The sequence below is a fragment of the Mercurialis annua genome, linkage group LG4 (genome assembly GCF_937616625.2).
Source record: "Mercurialis annua linkage group LG4, ddMerAnnu1.2, whole genome shotgun sequence".
Taxonomy (NCBI): domain Eukaryota; kingdom Viridiplantae; phylum Streptophyta; class Magnoliopsida; order Malpighiales; family Euphorbiaceae; genus Mercurialis; species Mercurialis annua.
In genome coordinates, this window is record NC_065573.1 from 8,085,183 (window position 1) to 8,108,661 (window position 23,479).

The window sequence follows — 23,479 nt, forward strand, 5'->3', positions numbered from 1 at the left end:
TGTCCCTATCAGCAAGGGAAGAAATTTTGAGCCTAAACCCCTAACATAGCGATCGTTCCCTCGCCCTCGATCACCCTGTAGATCTGTAGGAAACCGTCCCAAACGGACAAACTCTGTAGTGTAGTCTGTCACTGATCTATCCCCTTTCTTCAAATTTAGCAGCTTTTCTCTGAAATACTCAGTAATAGAGCAGCTTTTCTCTGATGTTATCGCGAAACCAGTCCTTAGCTGGACCCTTCATCGACATCTCCACAAGCATCACTGATTGGCGACCAGTAGCCTGAATCCTCTGACTGTTGTACTCAAACTCTTCCAAGAAATCAAGAGCATCCCCAGTGCCATCAAAAGAAGTCGGAGTCAACTTCGTGTAGGTCATCACCACCTCTCTGTCTGTCGGAATATGATCGACACCAGCAAGTCCACCCATACCAGCTACAGCACCAGCCTGAGATTGTTGTTGCTGCGCTAACTGACCTAATACAGTACACTGATTCTGCAGAAGAGCCTGGTTGTTCTGCATCTCGACAATGCCAGCCAAGAAAGTAGTGAAGTCAAACGCCTGCATGTTTGGTGCCTGTTGCACCTCCGATGCCTGCTGCACATTCGGTGCCTGAACACCTGCTGCACCACGTCCTCTAGCTCCACCTCTACCAGCACCAGCTCCTCTATCTCTACCATCACCTCTACCTCTTCCAGCACCTCTACCTCTACCACGTCCAGCATTTGCTTGAACTGGTGGTACGTTCTGATCGACTTCCATGGAAATCGCATCATCAGCCTCAACTTCTTGCTCTGCCGCAGCACGAGCATGAGTACGAACAACGTTGTCCATATCCTAAAGATTGAACAACAAAAATTTAAATAACACATAATTCATACCCAAGTATGAAACAAACAAGTAACAATTAAGATTTCCCGAGAAATTAACAGCATTAAAATGTTCACCCAAGTGAAATAACAGCAACTATCAAAAGCATTAATCAACATATAATGACCGACTCAACGCAATCCTATTGGTGTAGGCAGAATGTTTTAAAAATCAAAAGATGACGTTTTTAAAGACATGATAGAAACTTATATTCGCAGTAGTTCCTAAGACACAACCATACTTAACAAAGTAAACACATAGCAAGCAATTGGCCTTGTTTTGAAACCAAAGCTCTGATACCAAGTTTTTCACGACCCATTTTCATGAATCGCGACCGGCGCTAGGGTATGGGTAATGTAGTACCAAAACTCGTAGCTAACCTTTCAATTAACATACAAACACATAAACCTGTAGAAAACCAATGCTCGTGGGCAACCGAGACTTCAGCCTAAATCTAGCAGTTATAATATTCAGCAATTAAATATAACATGCTTTCCAATACTGGGTTGTAAATAGGCATAACATAAATAATCCTGAATAATCATATAACATGCCAAAGCAATATAACTAGTCGGACCAATCCGACAAACAACTGTAATAATAATAAAGACGTCTAGTCAACTACTGCGGTCTAAGAATAAAATACTTTGATTGTTCTACTAAAATAAATGGAACTTCCGAGGAAAAGTAAATGTGGAGATCACCCGACTCTCTAAGATTATAACCCTGGGAAAAATTGGGAAAACAACGAGGTCAGATATACTGAGATGAGTTTATACCACTATCTACATTTATTAAGTGGAAAACCTTTAAATCCGTTTAGAACATTTAATAATGATATTACGAATAATAGTTGGAACCCTAATCCACAATTCTAAATAAATAACACAATCCAATAGGCCTGGTCCCGAGAGCTGAGCTACACCGAGTTACCATTGACCACACTTTACCATATCCAGAGTCCCGAGAGCTGTGCTGAACCGAGTTACTTTATTTGGTCCCGAGAGCTATTCTCACACCGAGTTACCACATTTCCATAATTACCTTACTCAGATCATTACTGGTGCGCACGCAGTCCTAATAATGCCAATTAGGTAGCATGTTCCAACTAAGAGCCATAATATAAAAACAGTTCGCAATATACGTACAATATATATATTTAATATTTAAAATAACAATTTACTTAGTAAAGCGGTAAATAGTAAGTACAAACTCACTGCTTGCTAATCCACGTGATAACCGGCAAGCAACTAATCCTGGTTCGCCTCTGAAGCACGAACAATAGATGGGTCTAGACAAATAAAATAACTATTAAAAACAAACCTGAAAGACCCTTTGGGTTATAAGGCAAACCGGTTTTTGATTTGTGAATCGGAAATTTAAATTCTTTAAAGCGGAAAAGAGAATTTAAAGACACAAGAGATTTAGAGTGGTTCGGATCAACTCACGATCCTACTCCACTACTCAATCTAAGATTGAGATTTTAGAATCCACTAAATGGGATTGTGCTTTATAGATAAGCACCAACTTTACAAAAAGATTTCTTAGAGATAATCTCAAACTCACAATTGATTTTTCAAGGATAATCAAGAACCTACAAGGGTTGAGTTTTTCCAAAGCTAAACTCTAACTCACAATGATTAGGAGTTTCCAAGATTACTCCAAAACTACAACAAAACTAAGTGATTTAAAAATGTATGTTTGTTGTTTCAAGGTGTGTAAATCATTAACCTTGAAACATTGCAAATGGGTTTATATTTATACCCAAAGCAATCCCCAAACAAAGCACTAACAAACAAAACAAAAAAATGATCTCTGCACACATATCGCCCCCGTGATGCATGGATCACGGGCGAGATATTTGAATGAGACAAAAACCTTCAACGGCTAGAGCCACGTGTCAATGCTTCATTGGGCCTTCAAAAATGTATCCGTTGGATCTTCAACGGTCTCATTTATCGCGCCCGAGATGTGTTCGTCGCGCCCGTGATTCGTTCCAACGGTCGACTAGGGTTTTGTCAGCTCGAATATCGCCCCCGTGATATTTGCGTCGCCCCCGTGATATATATCGCCCCCGAGATGGAAATCCATCACGGGCGAGATATGCTACTGGACAGCTTTCTACTCAAAAACACGATTTTTGCTAGAGAGCTCCGAATTGACTTCCGATTGTTCCTATGAGTTCCTATACACTAATAAACATGATTAGATCACTCATAGTTGATTGTCAAAGTCAAAACAAAAGGAGTTTGAAAGGACAAAGGTCCAACAATCTCCCCCTTTTTGAGTTTGACAATCAACATGCTAAAATGACCAAGTTAAGTAAGAGTCAAATTGATTTTGGCTCCCCCTCACTTTATGCACAAAAGATATAAGCAATTTATAATGCATAAGCAAGAAATTTTGAAAAAAAAACTTAGCAATTTGAGCATGGAAACTTCTCCCCCTTTGTCAAGCACAAAAAGAATCAAAGCATGTTTAGAACACGGACAAAGGAGCTAATTGAAGGAGATTTTGAAAACAATTTTTAGTCTCTCATTCAATTGAGGCGCAAGACACTAATTTGATATGCATATCAAGCCTAAAACTCAATTGATTGAACTAATTTGATTTAAATGATCAAAAATAGGTAATAATTCATCAATTGAATTGTACCAAGGCAAGTCCAATCATTAAAAAAGTTTTAAAGCATATCAAAACTTTTTGAAAAATTGATTCTCCCCCTCAAAACAACAATTTTGGAAAACATGGCATATAGATTGATACAAATTTTACCTATGTTGCCATTTTCCAAAAGCTTCCATTGATCATCCACCTTATGATTTGAGATTGGTTTAGTGGACATCAATTGTACCTACAAAGCAAATCACTTAGGTACCCAAACAACTTTGGGTCCTTGAAATTTAATGCTTGAATAGTTCAAAGGGATTAGCCTTAATTGAACTTTTCTCACATAGCAATGAACATTAATGTGACCATATTGCATGCAATAAAAACATTGAGTTCTATGGTTCACATTTGATTGCTTTTGAGGTGACTTGGTTCTAATGGTCTCATAAGAACAAGCACAAGCATGTACACAAGAATTGACATTTGAAGATGCATGAACATGTGAGTTCTTTCTAGTCTTCTTGTTCCATTTTTGACTATATTGAGAAGCATAGCCATGTCTCAAGGGTCTTGTACCCTTGTTGCTCTTAGCCTTTTGAGCCAAGAATGGCTTAGGCCTAGGAGCTTGAGCATGCACCTTCTTTGCCTCAATTGGTTTGACCAATTTAGGAGGAACTTCTATAGAAGAAGTTTGAGGCAAAATGGACTTCACAACTTTAGTCCCATTGGAACTAGAGGCATTTTGATTATAGCCAAGTCCATATTTTATGGTTGGGCATCTTTGAGATACAAGAATTGAATCCAAAGTTGCCTTCCCTTTTTGAAATCTTGAAAGTGAATCTTTTAATTCAAGAATTTCATTCTTTAGTTGATCATTTTCCTTAAGCAAGTTATCAACATTCAAACCTTGCTTAGGGATAGATTCTAAAGATGACTTGAGAGCTTCATTTGACAATTTAAGCTCATGAAATTCTTTTGTTAAAACAATCATTTCATCTTTGGCTTTAGAAGCCTCATTTTTGAAAAATAGCATCTTGGCTTTATAATCACCACATTTAATTACTAGTTCATCAAGCATGCTATACATATCATCATCATCATCATGAGCATCATCAACAACAATATCATCAATAACATCATCAACAGTATCATTTTTAACATTTAAGCATGCATCATGTGATTCAACACCAATACCATCCCAAGATAGAAAAGATTGGGGGTTTACCTCTAGTGTTGGTTCCTCCTCAAAAGACATGAGGCACAAGTTGGCATCATGGTGGCTATCACCATCCGATTGAGAATCACCATCCCAAAAAGTCTTGGAACCCCCCTTTGAACTCTTCCTTGAAGAGGAGGATCTACCATGATTTCCATTTCCCTTCATCTTGAGCTCATTCACTCTCTTTGTGAGCCTCAAGAGTTCTTCCTCATTGCTTTCCTTCTTGTTCTCTTCTAAAAGAGTACTTGTTGATGCCTTGAAAGCCATGTTCTTCTCCCTTGCCATTTCTTCTTGAATAATCTTGATGTAAGACATCTCATGGAGAAGAAGCTTTCCAATCAACTCATCCGTCCTCAAGGTGGATAAATCATGAGTTTCAATGATGGCGGTAGTCTTAGGTTGCCATAGAAGAATAGGAAGGGATCTTAGGATTTTACCATTGATTTCATTTAGCTTGAAGAATTTCCCAAGTTGCTCAAGACTATGAACAATCTTAAGAAGTCTTGATGTCATCATCCCCACATCTTCATTTGGCAAGCCCTTGAAGCCTTCATACTCACCAAGAAGCAACTCAAGCTTCTTACCCTTGACTTGTTGTGTACCTTCATAGTAGCTCTCAAGAGTCTCCCACATTTGCTTGGCACAATTCAAGTGTTGAATTCTACCTTGTTCTTCTCTAGAGATTGAGGAGAAGAGAGTAGTAATGGCTTTTCTATTCATGCCATTCTCCTTGACTTGCTCTATAGACCAATCTTGTCTCTTCAAAAGAGCTCCATTTTTGTCACATGGAGGTGTCCATCCCCTTAGAAATACACTCCATAGATCAACCCCTTGCATATCAAGATAATTTTCCATCACATATTTCCAAACTTTGTAATTTGAGCCATCAAGAAAAGGTTTGAGAGTGATGAAAAAATTTTCGGTTGCCATTTTTGATCGAAAGCTCTAGCAATTAAGCAACAAGAAGAGCACCTCGCTCTGATACCAATTGAAAGACCCTTTGGGTTATAAGGCAAACCGGTTTTTGATTTGTGAATCGGAAATTTAAATTCTTTAAAGCGGAAAAGAGAATTTAAAGACACAAGAGATTTAGAGTGGTTCGGATCAACTCACGATCCTACTCCACTACTCAATCTAAGATTGAGATTTTAGAATCCACTAAATGGGATTGTGCTTTATAGATAAGCACCAACTTTACAAAAAGATTTCTTAGAGATAATCTCAAACTCACAATTGATTTTTCAAGGATAATCAAGAACCTACAAGGGTTGAGTTTTTCCAAAGCTAAACTCTAACTCACAATGATTAGGAGTTTCCAAGATTACTCCAAAACTACAACAAAACTAAGTGATTTAAAAATGTATGTTTGTTGTTTCAAGGTGTGTAAATCATTAACCTTGAAACATTGCAAATGGGTTTATATTTATACCCAAAGCAATCCCCAAACAAAGCACTAACAAACAAAACAAAAAAATGATCTCTGCACACATATCGCCCCCGTGATGCATGGATCACGGGCGAGATATTTGAATGAGACAAAAACCTTCAACGGCTAGAGCCACGTGTCAATGCTTCATTGGGTCTTCAAAAATGTATCCGTTGGATCTTCAACGGTCTCATTTATCGCGCCCGAGATGTGTTCGTCGCGCCCGTGATTCGTTCCAACGGTCGACTAGGGTTTTGTCAGCTCGAATATCGCCCCCGTGATATTTGCGTCGCCCCCGTGATATATATCGCCCCCGAGATGGAAATCCATCACGGGCGAGATATGCTACTGGACAGCTTTCTACTCAAAAACACGATTTTTGCTAGAGAGCTCCGAATTGACTTCCGATTGTTCCTATGAGTTCCTATACACTAATAAACATGATTAGATCACTCATAGTTGATTGTCAAAGTCAAAACAAAAGGAGTTTGAAAGGACAAAGGTCCAACAATCTCCCCCTTTTTGAGTTTGACAATCAACATGCTAAAATGACTAAGTTAAGTAAGAGTCAAATTGATTTTGGCTCCCCCTCACTTTATGCACAAAAGATATAAGCAATTTATAATGCATAAGCAAGAAATTTTGAAAAAAAAACTTAGCAATTTGAGCATGGAAACTTCTCCCCCTTTGTCAAGCACAAAAAGAATCAAAGCATGTTTAGAACACGGACAAAGGAGCTAATTGAAGGAGATTTTGAAAACAATTTTTAGTCTCTCATTCAATTGAGGCGCAAGACACTAATTTGATATGCATATCAAGCCTAAAACTCAATTGATTGAACTAATTTGATTTAAATGATCAAAAATAGGTAATAATTCATCAATTGAATTGTACCAAGGCAAGTCCAATCATTAAAAAAGTTTTAAAGCATATCAAAACTTTTTGAAAAATTGATTCTCCCCCTCAAAACAACAATTTTGGAAAACATGGCATATAGATTGATACAAATTTTACCTATGTTGCCATTTTCCAAAAGCTTCCATTGATCATCCACCTTATGATTTGAGATTGGTTTAGTGGACATCAATTGTACCTACAAAGCAAATCACTTAGGTACCCAAACAACTTTGGGTCCTTGAAATTTAATGCTTGAATAGTTCAAAGGGATTAGCCTTAATTGAACTTTTCTCACATAGCAATGAACATTAATGTGACCATATTGCATGCAATAAAAACATTGAGTTCTATGGTTCACATTTGATTGCTTTTGAGGTGACTTGGTTCTAATGGTCTCATAAGAACAAGCACAAGCATGTACACAAGAATTGACATTTGAAGATGCATGAACATGTGAGTTCTTTCTAGTCTTCTTGTTCCATTTTTGACTATATTGAGAAGCATAGCCATGTCTCAAGGGTCTTGTACCCTTGTTGCTCTTAGCCTTTTGAGCCAAGAATGGCTTAGGCCTAGGAGCTTGAGCATGCACCTTCTTTGCCTCAATTGGTTTGACCAATTTAGGAGGAACTTCTATAGAAGAAGTTTGAGGCAAAATGGACTTCACAACTTTAGTCCCATTGGAACTAGAGGCATTTTGATTATAGCCAAGTCCATATTTTATGGTTGGGCATCTTTGAGATACAAGAATTGAATCCAAAGTTGCCTTCCCTTTTTGAAATCTTGAAAGTGAATCTTTTAATTCAAGAATTTCATTCTTTAGTTGATCATTTTCCTTAAGCAAGTTATCAACATTCAAACCTTGCTTAGGGATAGATTCTAAAGATGACTTGAGAGCTTCATTTGACAATTTAAGCTCATGAAATTCTTTTGTTAAAACAATCATTTCATCTTTGGCTTTAGAAGCCTCATTTTTGAAAAATAGCATCTTGGCTTTATAATCACCACATTTAATTACTAGTTCATCAAGCATGCTATACATATCATCATCATCATCATGAGCATCATCAACAACAATATCATCAATAACATCATCAACAGTATCATTTTTAACATTTAAGCATGCATCATGTGATTCAACACCAATACCATCCCAAGATAGAAAAGATTGGGGGTTTACCTCTAGTGTTGGTTCCTCCTCAAAAGACATGAGGCACAAGTTGGCATCATGGTGGCTATCACCATCCGATTGAGAATCACCATCCCAAAAAGTCTTGGAACCCCCCTTTGAACTCTTCCTTGAAGAGGAGGATCTACCATGATTTCCATTTCCCTTCATCTTGAGCTCATTCACTCTCTTTGTGAGCCTCAAGAGTTCTTCCTCATTGCTTTCCTTCTTGTTCTCTTCTAAAAGAGTACTTGTTGATGCCTTGAAAGCCATGTTCTTCTCCCTTGCCATTTCTTCTTGAATAATCTTGATGTAAGACATCTCATGGAGAAGAAGCTTTCCAATCAACTCATCCGTCCTCAAGGTGGATAAATCATGAGTTTTAATGATGGCGGTAGTCTTAGGTTGCCATAGAAGAATAGGAAGGGATCTTAGGATTTTACCATTGATTTCATTTAGCTTGAAGAATTTCCCAAGTTGCTCAAGACTATGAACAATCTTAAGAAGTCTTGATGTCATCATCCCCACATCTTCATTTGGCAAGCCCTTGAAGCCTTCATACTCACCAAGAAGCAACTCAAGCTTCTTACCCTTGACTTGTTGTGTACCTTCATAGTAGCTCTCAAGAGTCTCCCACATTTGCTTGGCACAATTCAAGTGTTGAATTCTACCTTGTTCTTCTCTAGAGATTGAGGAGAAGAGAGTAGTAATGGCTTTTCTATTCATGCTATTCTCCTTGACTTGCTCTATAGACCAATCTTGTCTCTTCAAAAGAGCTCCATTTTTGTCACATGGAGGTGTCCATCCCCTTAGAAATACACTCCATAGATCAACCCCTTGCATATCAAGATAATTTTCCATCACATATTTCCAAACTTTGTAATTTGAGCCATCAAGAAAAGGTTTGAGAGTGATGAAAAAATTTTCGGTTGCCATTTTTGATCGAAAGCTCTAGCAATTAAGCAACAAGAAGAGCACCTCGCTCTGATACCAATTGAAAGACCCTTTGGGTTATAAGGCAAACCGGTTTTTGATTTGTGAATCGGAAATTTAAATTCTTTAAAGCGAAAAAGAGAATTTAAAGACACAAGAGATTTAGAGTGGTTCGGATCAACTCACGATCCTACTCCACTACTCAATCTAAGATTGAGATTTTAGAATCCACTAAATGGGATTGTGCTTTATAGATAAGCACCAACTTTACAAAAAGATTTCTTAGAGATAATCTCAAACTCACAATTGATTTTTCAAGGATAATCAAGAACCTACAAGGGTTGAGTTTTTCCAAAGCTAAACTCTAACTCACAATGATTAGGAGTTTCCAAGATTACTCCAAAACTACAACAAAACTAAGTGATTTAAAAATGTATGTTTGTTGTTTCAAGGTGTGTAAATCATTAACCTTGAAACATTGCAAATGGGTTTATATTTATACCCAAAGCAATCCCCAAACAAAGCACTAACAAACAAAACAAAAAAATGATCTCTGCACACATATCGCCCCCGTGATGCATGGATCACGGGCGAGATATTTGAATGAGACAAAAACCTTCAACGGCTAGAGCCACGTGTCAATGCTTCATTGGGTCTTCAAAAATGTATCCGTTGGATCTTCAACGGTCTCATTTATCGCGCCCGAGATGTGTTCGTCGCGCCCGTGATTCGTTCCAACGGTCAACTAGGGTTTTGTCAGCTCGAATATCGCCCCCGTGATATTTGCGTCGCCCCCGTGATATATATCGCCCCCGAGATGGAAATCCATCACGGGCGAGATATGCTACTGGACAGCTTTCTACTCAAAAACACGATTTTTGCTAGAGAGCTCCGAATTGACTTCCGATTGTTCCTATGAGTTCCTATACACTAATAAACATGATTAGATCACTCATAGTTGATTGTCAAAGTCAAAACAAAAGGAGTTTGAAAGGACAAAGGTCCAACAAAACCCTAACTCTAGAGAGTACTAGATACCACATAGGACTAGCATAAATAACACGTCGGAATTAAATAATCCAGAACAACACAATAATACCCAAAAGGTAACAATGCACAATTATTACAAGTCTATTGAGTTCTCGCTTAAAATCCGATTTACAAATATTATTTAATAATCTTTAAATAATAATTAATTTCCAAATAGTGGATTAGCCGAGTTACCAATAAATACCAAGCTAATCTCACTTGTCGGGTGACCCAAGTCTAACCCGACCCAAACGTTTATCAAATATAAATCCGAGTTTATATTTATAAAATAATTCGATAAAATAATAATTCAGTTTAAAAACAAAACTCAATAACTTCAATTTAAAGTAACCCAAGTTACAACCCAAAAATCTAACCATTTTAAGTTTATAAAAGTTTGGGGACTAAACTGTACTTTAGCCAATTAGGGACTAAATTATACTTTAGCCAATTTGATATTTAAAATCAAATTAATTACCTTTGTTTATAATTAATACTCCCTCTGTCCCAATAGAGTTGTCCACTTTGCCTTTATCACACAGTTTAAGAAAAGCAATTATTATTTGTGGGTTTTGTGAAATTTTACTTACTTTTCTTGTCATATCCCTATTTAATATCGGGCCCACTTTGCAATTTACTTTTAATTTACTCATTAGAGGATTTTAAATAGGGGTAATATAGCAAAACTAAGTGTAAAAGTTAGTTACTTTTTGAAAGTGGACAAGTATTTTGGGACAAATTTTTTTCTCAAAGTGGACAACTCCATTGGGACGGAGGGAGTACAAAATATAAAGTTACTAATCAAAAAACTTACCAAAATAAGTTATAAAAACGCTCAGGGGCTAAATTGTAATTTAGCCATTTAAATTTCAAAACCCAAAATAATTCCCCTAGTAATTATATCAACTTAATTATGACTTATAAGTTTACCAATCATAATCAAAACATTCGCAAAGGTTATTATTGAAACAAATGTCACGGTTTAACTTAAGGGTTTAATTGTTTTAACCAAAACACTTTGGTGATCAAACTGAGCAATTGACCATCCTTTCCATTTAAAAACCCATCAACCCGCCAAGCCTAAGAATCATAAGGCGAAACTCCATTTTCTTTTCCTAGCTACTGCATATTTTTAAATCAAGAACTCAACTTCCAAAACTTAATCAATTAATCAAGATTACAATCAATCCATATCATTAATCATAATCTAACAATAACTCAAATCACAAACCATTGAAGCAGTCACAAGACAAACACAGAAATACGTCCATGGAGCCGAGATTGAATACCATAAACACAAAACCGAAACAAACGTTTTAATTAATTAACAACTAACATGCCGAGCTATTCTTGATCACTGACATAACAAAATCATAGCCAAACAAAGCAAATCCAATCGGCAGTAGCGGATCCTCATGAAAACAGACCATACAAGTTAAGAACGGAAACCGTACGGCGATTAGAACGAGGTCGATTACGTACCGTTCAACAAAAACGAGATGGGGGAACGTAGAGAATCGAGTCTACAATCTCTGGGATCAAACGATTCGGATTTCGATCAAGAAACGAAAGAGAACGAATCAATTTACTGAATGTTGTTCATAAGCCAAAATCTGAAATCAAAAGAATAACACCACTTACCGGGGTAGCAGGTTTGAGTAATTATTTCGGCTTTGTTTCTCAGAGAATGAACAAAGGAATGGAGGCTAGGGTTTGTCTGCCGTATGGAGAAAAGGTTAGGGTAAGAAGTTACGTATTTAAAGGCTTCGGAAAAAGAAATAATGAAGCTCGAAAGTACCCCCTCCGCAGGTCTAAAGCTGGTCTCAAACGAGACCAGCAAAAAGGCCTTCGTTCTCGTTCGAGAACCGAGTTCTCGTTCGAGAACCGAGTTCTCGAACGAGAACAGAGCCTTTTTGCTTTGAGACCAGCTTTAGACCTGCGGAGGGGGTACGAGAATCGAGTTCTCGAACGAGAACAGAGCCTTTCAACACAGGTCTCGTTCGAGACCTGTGTTGGAACAAACGGTCCTTGGGCCAAATCTCTTGGTTCTCGTTCGAGAATCTGAGTTCTCGAACGAGAACACAAGATTTCAACACAGGTCTCGTTCAAGACCTGTGTTGGATTAAACGGGAATTGGCTTGAGCCAATTCCCTTGGGCCGAAAATGATGATTTATTTTCTTGGGCCCAATATAATTAACCCAACCTCAAACCGACACGAAACGAGCTACCAAACCTAAAATTTTACATCGAAACACCACCGGAAACTCGTCGGAAATTATCAAAAATAATACGGGTTATTACACGTTTACAAACACTACGAAATAAATCCAAACGTTTCACTTTTTTAGCAATGTAGACCAAACGTCTCCAAAGGTTACTAAACAAATCCAACCGTTTCACCTTTTTAGCAATTTATGCCAAACATTTACAAACGTTAAGAAACAAATCCAAGCGTTTCACCTTTTTAGCAATTTAAGCCAAACATTTACAAACATTACGAAACAAATCTAAGCGTTTCACCTTTTTAGCCATTTGAGCCAAACGTATACAAACGTTACGACACAAATCGAAGAGTTTCACCTTTTTAGCAGTTTAAGCCAAACGTTAACAAGAGTTACGAAACAAATCCAAACATTTCACCTTTTTAGCGATTTAAGCCAAACGTTTACCTACGGTACGAAACAAAATCCAAACGTTTCAACTTTTTAGCGATTTAACCCAAACGTTTACAAACATTACGAAACAAATCCAAATCTTTTCCCTTTTTTGGGAATTAAGCCAAAGGTTTACAAACGTTACAAAACAAATCCAAAAGTTTCATCTTTTTTGCGATTTAAGCAAAACATTTATAAACGTTACGAAACAAATCCAAACGTTTCACCTTTTTAGTGATTTAACCCAAACGTTTACAAACATTACGAAACAAATCCACATGTTTCGCCTTTTTAGCAATTTAAGCCGAACGTTTACAAACGTTACGAAACCAATGCAAACGTTTCCCCTTTTTAGCAATTTAACCAAAACGTTTACAAACGTTACGAAACAAAACCAAACGTTTAAAACGTTACGAAATAAATCAAAACGTTTCACATTTTTTGCGATTTAAGCCAAACCTTTACCAACGTTACGAAACAAAACCAAGTATTTCACCTTTTTAGCAATTTAAACAAAACGCTTACAAACGATTCAAAACATATCCAAGCGTTTCACCTTTATAGCAAATTAAGCTAAACGTTTACAAACGTTCCGAAACAAATCCAAGCGTTTCACATTTTTAGGAATTTAAGCCAAACGTTTACAAACGTTACAAAACTAATCAAAATGTTTCACCTTTTCAATGATTTAAGCCGAACGTTTACAAACGTTACGAAGCAAAACGAAACGTTTCACCTTTCAATTTAAACAAAAAGTATACAAACATTACGAAAAAAATCCAAACGTTTCCCTTTTTAGCGATTTAAGCCAAACGTTTAAAACGTTACGAAACAAATCCAAACTTGTCACCTTTTTATTGATTTAAGCCAAACGTTAGCCAAACGTTACAAATGGTACGAAACAAATCCAAAGTCTCCACCTTTTTAGCGATTTAAGCCAAACGTTTACAAACGCTACGAAATAAATCCAAACGTTTCACTTTTTTAGCAATGTAGGCCAAACATTTCCAAAGGTTACGAAACAAATCCAACTGTTTCACCTTTTTAGCAATTTATGCCAAACGTTTACAAACGTTACGAAACAAATCCAAGCGTTTCACCTTTTTAGCAATTTAAGCCAAACATTTACAAACGTTACGACACAAATCTAAGCGTTTCACCTTTTTAGCCATTTGAGCCAAACGTAAACAAACGTTACGACACAAATCTAAGAGTTTCACCTTTTTAGCTATTTAAGCCAAACGTTAACAAATGTTACGAAACAAATCCAAACATTTCACCTTTTTAGCGATTTAAGCCAAACGTTTACCTACGGTACGAAACGAAATCCAAATCAACTTTTTAGCGATTTAACCCAAACATTTACAAACATTACGAAACAAATCCAAATCTTTCCCCTTTTTTGGGAATTAAGCAAAACATTTATAAACGTTACGAAACAAATCCAAACGTTTCACCTTTTAAGCGATTTAACCCAAACGTTTACAAACATTACGAAAAAATCCACACGTTTTGCCTTTTTAGCAATTTAAGCCAAACGTTTACAAACGTTACTAAACCAATGCAAACGTTTCCTCTTTTTAGCAATTTAAGCAAAACGTTTACAAACATTACGAAAAAAAACCAAACGTTTAAAACGTTACGAAATAAATCAAAACGTTTCACAGTTTTTGCGATTTAAGCCAAACCTTTACCAACGTTACGAAACAAAACCAAGTGTTTCACCTTTTTAGCAATTTAACCAAAACGCTTACAAACGATACAAAACATATCCAAGCGTTTCACCTTTTTAGCAATTTAAGCCAAACGTTTACAAACGTTCCGAAACAAATCCAAGCGTTTCACATTTTTAGGAATTTAAGCCAAACGTTTACAAACGTTACGAAACTAATCAAAATGTTTCACCTTTTCAGCGATTTAAGCCGAACGTTTACAAACATTACGAAGCAAAACCAAACGTTTCACCTTTCAATTTAAACAAAAAGTATACAAACGTTACGAAAAAAATCCAAACGTTTCCCCTTTTTAGCGATTTAAGCCAAACGTTTAAAACGTTACGAAACAAATCCAAACGTGTCACCTTTTTAGCGATTTATGCAAAACGTTTACAGACATTACGAAACAAATCCAAATGTTTCACCTTCGTAGCGATTGAAGCCAAACGTTTACAAACGTTACGAAACAAGTCCAAACGTTTAACATTTTTAGCAATTTAAGCCAAACGTTTACAAATGTTACGAAAGAAAACCAAGTGTTTCACCTTTTTAGCAATTTAAGCCAAACGTTTACAAACGTAACAAAACAAATCCAAGCGTTTCACCTTTTTAGCAATTTAAGCCAAACGTTTACAAACGTTACGAAACAAATCCAAACATTTTAACTTTTTAGCGAATTAAGCCAAACGTTTACAACGGTACGAAACAAATCCAAACGTTCCGCCTTTTTAGCGATTTAAGCCAAACGTTTTGTCACGACCCATTTTCATGAATCGCGACTGTCGCTAGGGTATGGGTAATGTAGTACCAAAACCCGTAGCTAACCTTTCAATTAACATACAAACACATAAACCTGCAGAAAACCAATGCTCGGTGGCAACCGAGACTTCAGCCTAAATCTAGCAGTTATAATATTCATCAATTAAAATATAACATGCTTTCCAATACTGGGTTGTAAATAGGCATAGCATAAATAATCCTAAATAATCATATAACATGCCAAAGCAATATAACTAGTCGGACCAATCCGACAAACAACTGTAATAATAATAAAGACGTCTAGTCAACTACTGCGGTCTAAGAATAAAATACTTTGATAGTTCTACTAAAATAAATGTAACCTCCGAGGAAACGTAAATGCGAATATCACCCGACTCTCTCAGATCATAACCCTGGGAAAAATTGGGAAAACAACGGGTTCAGATATACTGAGATGAGTTTATACCACTATCTACATTTATTAAGTGGAAAACCTTTAAATCCGTTTAAAACATTTAATAATGATATTACGAATAATAGTTGGAACCCTAATCCACAATTCTAAATAAATAACACAATCCAATAGGCCTGGTCCAGAGAGCTGAGCTACACCGAGTTACCACTGACCACACTTTATCATATCCAGATTCCCGAGAGCTGTGCTACACCGAGTTACTTTATTTGGTCCCGAGAGCTATGCTCACACCGAGTTACCATATTTCCATAATTACCTTACTCAGATCATTACCGGTGCGCACGCAGTCCTAATGATGCCCATTAGGTAGCATGTTCCAACTAAGAGCCATAATATAAAAACAGTTCGCAATATATGTACAATATATATATATTTAATATTAAAATAACAATTTACTTAATAAAGCGGTAAATAGTTATTACAAACTCACTGCTTGCTAATCCACATGATAACCGGCAAGCAACTAATCCTGGTTCGCCTCTGAAGCACGAACAGTAGATGGGTCTAGACAAATAAAATAATTATTAAAAACAGACCGTAACTCTAGAGAGTACTAGACACCACATAGGACTAGCACAAATAACACGTCGGAATTAAATAATCCAGAACAACACAACAATACCCAAAAGGTAACAATGCACAATTATTACAAGTCTCTGAGTTCTCGCTTAAAATCCGATTTACAAATATTATTTAATAATCATTAAATAATAATTAATTTCCAAATAGTGGGTTAGCCGAGTTACCAATAACTACCAAGCTAACCTCACTTGTCGGGTGACCCAAGTGTAACCCGACCCAAACGTTTATCAAATATAAACCCGAGTTTATATTTATAAAATAATTCGATAAAATAATAATCCATTTTAAAAGCAGAACTCAATAACTTCAATTCCAAGTAACCCAAGTTACAACCCAAAAATCTAACCATTTTAAGTTTATAAAAGTTTAGGGACTAAACTGTACTTTAGCCAATTAGGGACTAAATTGCACTTTAGCCAATTTGATATTTAAAATCAAATTAATTACCTTTGTTTATAATTAATACAAAATATAAAGTTACTAATCAAAAACTTACCTAAATAAGTTATAAAAACGCTCAGGGGCTAAATTGCAATTTAGCCATTTAAATTTCAAAACCCAAAATAATTCCCCGAGTAATTATATCAACTTAATTATGACTTATAAGTTTACCAATCATAATCAAAACATTCGCAAAGGTTATTATTGAAATAAATGTCACGGGTTAACTTAAGGGTTTAATTGTTTTAACCAAAACACTTTGGTGATCAAACTGAGCAATTGGCCATCCTTTCCAATTAAAAACCCATCAACCCGCCAAGCCTAAGAATCATAAGGCAAATCTCCATTTTCTTTTCCTAGCAACTGCATACTTTTAAATCAAGAACTCAACTCCCAAAACTTAATCAATTAATCAAGATTACAATCAATCCATATCATTAATCATAATCTAACAATAACTCAAATCACAAATCATTGAAGCAGTGACAAGACGAACACAGAAATACGTCCATGGAGCCGAGATTGAATACCATAAACACAAAACCGAAACAAATGTTTTAATTAATTAACAACTAACATGCCGAGCTATTCTTGATCACTGACATAACAAAATCATAGCCAAACAAAGCAAATCCAATCGGCAGTAGCGGATCGTCATGAAAACAGACCATACAAGTTAAGTACGGAAACCGTACGGCGATTGGAACAAGGTCGATTACATACCGTTCAACAAAAACGAGATGGGGGAACGTAGAGAATCGAGTCTACAATCTCTGGGATCAAACGATTCGGATTTCGATCAAGAAACGAAAGAGAACGAATCAATTTACTGAATGTTGTTCATAAGCGAAAATCTAAAATCAAAAGAATAACACCACTTACCGGGGCAGCAGGTTTGAGTGATGATTCCGGCTTCATTTCTCAGAGAATGAACAAAGGAATGGAGGCTAGGGTTTGTCTGCCGTATGGGGAAAAGGTTAGGGTAAAAAGTTACGTATTTAAAGGCTTCGGAAAAAGAAATAATGAAGCCCGAAAGTACCCCCTCCGCAGGTCTAAAGCTGGTCTCAAACGAGACCAGCAAAAAGGCCTTGGTTCTCGTTCGAGAACCGAGTTCTCCAACGAGAACAGAGCCTTTCAACAAAGGTCTCGTTCGAGACCTGTGTTGGAACAAACGGCCCTTGGGCCAAATCTCTTGGTTCTCGTTCGAGAATCTGAGTTCTCAAACGAGAACACAAGATTTCAACACAGGTCTCGTTATTCTCGAACGAGAACACAAGATTTCAACAGAGGTCTCGTTCGAGACCTGTGTTGGATCAAACGGGAATTGGCTTGAGCCAATTCCCTTGGGCCGAAAATGATGATTTGGTTTCTTGGGCCCAATATAATTAACCCAACCTCAAACCGACACGAAATTAGCTACCAAACCTAAAATTTTACATCGAAACACCATCAGAAACTCGTCGGAAATTATCAAAAATTATACGGGTTATTACATTCTCCCCAACTAATTATAAATTCATCCTCGAATTAACTCGATTAACAATTAACACCAGAACAACACATAACACAAGTCAAATCATAAAAATCACAGAAAATCAAGATATCGTACCTCACGGAAAAAGAAAAGGATAGCAATTTCACATATCAGACTCGGTCTCCCAAGTGCACTCCTCAACAGAATGATTTCGCCAGAGAACTTTGACCATTGGAATCTCCTTGTTCCGCAATTTACGCACTTGCGTATCTACAATCTCAACTGGCTGTTTCTCATAGGACAGCTCCTGGTCAATCTCAACACTCTGAGGCACAATCACGTGCGATGGATCAGAAATACATTTCCTCAACATGGAAATGTGAAACACGGGATGCACTAAAGACATGTGTGGCGGCAGGACCAGACGATAAGCCACAGCTCCAATCCTCTCTGAAATTTGGTAAGGACCAATATACCTCGGTGCCAACTTTCCCTTGACACCAAAATGAACCACGCCTTTCATAGGCGAAACCCAAAGAAACACGAAATCACCAACATGAAACCCAATATCTTTTCTTTTCGGATCAGCATAACTCTTATGCCGACTAAAGGCAGTCTCTAACCTTCGTTTGATCAATGGTACCTTCTCTGAGGTAATCTGAATAATCTCTGCACCTGAGAGTTTACGCTCTCCAACCTCCTCCCAACAGATAGGAGATCTACACTTGCGTTCGTACAAAGCCTCATACGGCGCCATCTCGATACTCGCGTGGTAACTGTTGTTGTAAGAAAACTCAATCAATGGCAGATGAGTATCCCAGCTACCCTGAAAATCAAGAACACACATCCTCAGCATATCCTCCAACGTCTGAATAGTCCTCTCAGACTGACCGTCAGTCTGAGGATGAAAAGCTGTACTGAAATCCAACCGAGAACCCAAGGATTCCTGTAACGCTTTCCAGAACCTCGAAGTAAACACAGAACCTCTGTCTGACACAATAGAAACCGGTACACCATGTAAACTGACAATCATGTCGATGTACAACTGAGCCAACCTCGAAGCAGTATACGAAACCTTAATCGGAAGGAAATGAGCTGACTTGGTCATACGGTCAACTATCACCCAGATGGAATCGTATCCCTGTGTAGTACGTGGTAAACCAACCACAAGATCCATGGCAATTCGCTCCCACTTCCACTCTGGAATAAGTAGTGGTTGCAAATAGCCAAAAGGTCTCTAATGCTCCAACTTCACCTGCTGGCAAGTCAGACACTTAGAAACATACTCGGCGACATCCTTCTTCATCCCGCTCCACTAGTAGGTACCATTAAGATCATGGTACATCTTAGTAGAACCCGGATGAACACTATAAGCAGACTTGTGCGTTTCCTCCAGAATCTGTCCATGTTGCATCAGCACACAACCCAAACCAATACGAGACGCATCACAATACACTGTGAAACCGTCAATGCCACAAGGCAATGCCAAAACCGGAGCGGTAGTCAAAATCTCCTTTAGCTTCTCAAAGCTCGCCTCGCACTTGTCAGTCCACTCAAACTTAACACCCTTCTGGGTCAATTTAGTCAACAGTGCAGATATTCTGGAGAAATCTTGCACGAACCGATGATAGTAGCCAGCTAAACCCAGAAAACTCCTAATCTCGGTAACTGACCTCGGCCTTTGCCAATCCATAACCGCCTCAATCTTCTTCGGATCAACCTTGATCCCATCTTTCGACACCACATGTCCTAGAAAGGTAACCTGATCCAACCAGAACTCACATTTTGAGAACTTAGCATACAACTGATGCTCACGCAAGGTCTGTAGTATAGTCCTCAAATGATAAGCATGCTCCTCCTCACTCCGAGAATAGATCAAAATGTAATCAATGAAAACGATAACGAATTGATCTAAAAACGGCTTGAACACTCTGTTCATCATATCCATAAATGCTGCTGGTGCGTTCGTCAGACCAAAGGACATAACCAAAAACTCAAAATGTCCATACCGCGTCCGAAAAGCGGTCTTAGGCACATTTTCATCGCGGATCCGGAGTTGATGATACCTAGACCTCAAATCAATCTTGGAAAAACACTTCGCACCTTGCAACTGGTCAAACAAATCATCGATGCGAGGAAGAGGATATTTGTTCTTAACAGTAGCCTTGTTCAACTGTCTGTAGTCGATACACAGTCGAAAGGAACCGTCTTTCTTCTTCACAAACACAACTGGAGCACCCCACGGAGAAGTACTCGGTCTGATGGATCCACTATCCAACAATTCTTGTAACTGGTCCTTCAACTCCGCAGGAGCCATCCGATACGGCGGTATCAAAATCGGAGCTGTACCAGAAACCACATCAATGCAAAACTCAATCTCATGGTCAGGTGGTAATCCAGGCAATTCCTCTGGAAACACATCAGTGAACTCATTCACTATCGGAACACTATGCATATCACCACTATCAGTCTCCAAATCATGAACCACAGCAAGAAAACCCTGACAACGCTTGCCTAACATCCGCTTCGCCTTGATGGCGGAAATCAGATTCTTAAGTGTCTCCGCCTTTTCTCCCTGAAAGGAAAAAGGTAGATCACCTGGAATCCAAAACTCGAATGACTTCCCCCGACAGTCAATAGAAGCAAAGTGGCGTGACAACCAATCCATCCCCAAGATGACATCAAAAGAAAGAACGTCAAGCACAATCAAATCAGCACATAATTCTCTACCCTGAATAACCACTGGACAAGAAGGATAAACGACATCCACTTCTACACCTTCAGACATAGGTGTAGACACAGCTAGAGGTTCACTCAAAGTAGATGGTGTAATACCCAATTTCCCAGCAAAGCAAGTAGACTCAAAAGAATGGGTTGCACCCGCATCAAATAATACCAAAGCACTAGTAAAAGAAATCGGAATGGTACCTTGCACCACAGCGTTTGATGCACGCGCATCCTAAGGAGTAAGTGCGAACACTCTAGCCTGACCCTGCGGCTGCTGGTGCGAACTCTGCCTAGTACCATAACTATTGGAACCTCTTCCACCGTTACCACGGCCACCAAAACCTCTGCCACCAAAACCATGGCCCCGCTGGCCATCAAAAGATGCTGCAGGTTGAGAGTACCCTACAGACTGTGTAAACGCAGGTCTCTGCTGCTGGTAAGACGACTGCGCCACACTGAAGTTAGACATCTGCTGCCCAGATGTCGGACACTCCCTGGAGAAATGACCCGGCTGGCCACAAGAGAAACAACCTCCAGGAGCTAACTGGCACTGTCCATAGTGACTGCGTCTGCAATTCTGGCAGAACGGAATGTTCGATCCACCACTGTACCCGCGTCCTGAACCACGGTTACTCCCACTGCTACTAGAACTGTACGGAGAACTCCTAGTACTATGCCTCCCCTTGTTGTGCGTACGGAGACTCCCCCTATTGGCCTAAGAAGAGCCATTGTAGTAGTTTCCACTACCGTGCTGTGCTGGGGCCTGCTGCCCCCCACTAGGAAGATCACTCTTTCCCTTCTGATTCTGGAAAGGGTTAGAGATCGTCCCAATCTGAATCAATGAATTCTCCATCCGTCTAGCACTATCCACTACTCGAGCGAACTCCATGTCTGTCCCTATCAGCAAGGGAAGAAATTCCGAGCCTAAACGCCTAACATAGTGGTCGTTCACTCGCCCTCGATCACCCTGTAGATCTGTCGCACTGTAGTGTAGTCTGTCACTGATCTATCCCCTTTCTTCAAATTTAGCAGCTTTTCTCTGAAATACTCAGTAACAGAGAAGGGTAGATAGTAACCTCTGAACCTGTTCACAAACTCAGCCCAAGTCAATGTAGCCATCTCTGGCCAGATGTTATCGCGAAACAAGTCCTTAGCTGGACCCTGTTGGGTTTTCTAGGTTCATAACGCAGCGGAATTTCAAATTTTTTATCTAAAACCCAAACCAAGATCCATGTAATTCGAATAAATAGATTAACTACAGAATTTAATACTTACTTGTATGTCGAATTCAACAGCAATGTAGGAAGGGAGGAGGTGGTTCACTTTGGTGATACCTGGCCTCGGATCAGAAACGCCTCCAAAAGAATGCGTTCCACACGAACAGACCTTAGCCAAAACTAGTGCTTGTGTGCTAGCACTATTGCTTCACAAGCAATTTCGAATTTTTAGTGATTTAGTGAATAATAAATTTCGTGATTCTCAAACCAATTGCTTAATGTGTATTTATAGTGATACAACAACACTAGGGTTTGAGACAAATTCGAATTTCAATCTCATTGCAATTCTTACAAGTTTATGTTTATCAAAAACTCCTTTTTGATAATCATCCATATATATTAATTATTATATTTATTATCTTAAAAATAATAAATTAAGGAAAACACTTATCCTTAATTTCGAATTAATATATATTTATTAATATATATATTACGAATTATATATATATATATATATATATATATATATATATATATATATATATATATATATATATAATTAATCACTTAATCACATTGGGCTTGTACAACCCATAACTGTTTTGGGCCTGTTCTTAGTGTGCGACCCTGTAGGTTCATATAACGTTGGCAGTAGGCCCGAAATCCCTATTTCAGCCCACAAGTCATAAGTGGCCTCTAGCAAGACATTATGACTACCCAAGTTATACGAATATCGACAATCCGATTTAACCATTTACAATAATATTTTAATCCCTTTGTCTCTCGATATCCAGATTGAATATAAGGCATAGTCCTGTCATTCTTATAATATTCAATCATTAGTTTCTTGACTCTAAGTAGACTAAAATTGATAACTCTTTATCAATTCATTTAGCATGGCCATGCATTTTCTTCAGTATATCTTCTTCAAGGGGCCCATAGATATCTTACTCAAATAAATGAGGAACAAATTCCTTCTCAGTCACTCACATTTCTCACATAGTTACTTTCATATCCAATGACAATCTATTCCATTATCCTGTTAAAGATAATGTAAGACTGTATCAAAATATGAAATAGCTATGTACAAATCCATGATGATTTCAAGGTCAAAGGATTATACTAATAGAACTGTAATGAGAATTACTTATGACAGTGATCTATGTAGTATTCTCATAGTGGGTCATCCAGTGCCTTATTTCTCAAATAGCACCTATGATTTGACTTAATATCTAATATACATGATTAGTAAAACATAATCATCAGTCAACATCATATAGTCTCAAT

At 37.9% G+C, this 23,479-nt stretch overlaps 2 protein-coding genes across 2 annotated transcripts; both read right to left on the reverse strand.

Annotated features, from left to right (window-relative positions):
* Window positions 1-3,734: 3,734 nt before the first annotated feature.
* Window positions 3,735-5,627, reverse strand: LOC126678250 (uncharacterized). Its single transcript, XM_050373152.1, has 2 exons — window positions 4,385-5,627; window positions 3,735-4,318 (listed from the first exon to the last, which is right to left on the reverse strand). The coding sequence occupies exons 1-2, from the start codon at window positions 5,625-5,627 to the stop codon at window positions 3,735-3,737; spliced, it is 1,827 nt and encodes a 608-aa protein (XP_050229109.1).
* Window positions 5,628-5,649: 22 nt separating this feature from the next.
* On the reverse strand, window positions 5,650-9,121 carry LOC126678252 (uncharacterized). The gene is made up of 4 exons (XM_050373153.1): window positions 7,879-9,121; window positions 7,316-7,812; window positions 7,138-7,216; window positions 5,650-5,675 (listed from the first exon to the last, which is right to left on the reverse strand). Exons 1-4 carry the CDS (start codon window positions 9,119-9,121, stop codon window positions 5,650-5,652), a joined length of 1,845 nt encoding a protein of 614 aa, XP_050229110.1.
* Window positions 9,122-23,479: the final 14,358 nt, after the last annotated feature.

Excerpts from the sequence above, each read along its gene's own strand:
- LOC126678250 (XM_050373152.1), bottom strand. The coding sequence starts at position 5,627 with ATGGCAACCGAAAATTTTTTCATCACTCTCAAACCTTTTCTTGATGGC. Across the intron at positions 4,319-4,384 it reads AGAATCTATCCCTAAGCAAG|ATTCACTTTCAAGATTTCAA; the intron begins GTTTGAATGTTG and ends TTGAATTAAAAG.
- LOC126678252 (XM_050373153.1), bottom strand. The coding sequence starts at position 9,121 with ATGGCAACCGAAAATTTTTTCATCACTCTCAAACCTTTTCTTGATGGC. Across the intron at positions 7,217-7,315 it reads ACATTAATGTTCATTGCTAT|GTACAATTGATGTCCACTAA; the intron begins GTGAGAAAAGTT and ends TTTGCTTTGTAG. Across the intron at positions 5,676-7,137 it reads TTTGGAAAATGGCAACATAG|AGCGAGGTGCTCTTCTTGTT; the intron begins GTAAAATTTGTA and ends AATTGGTATCAG.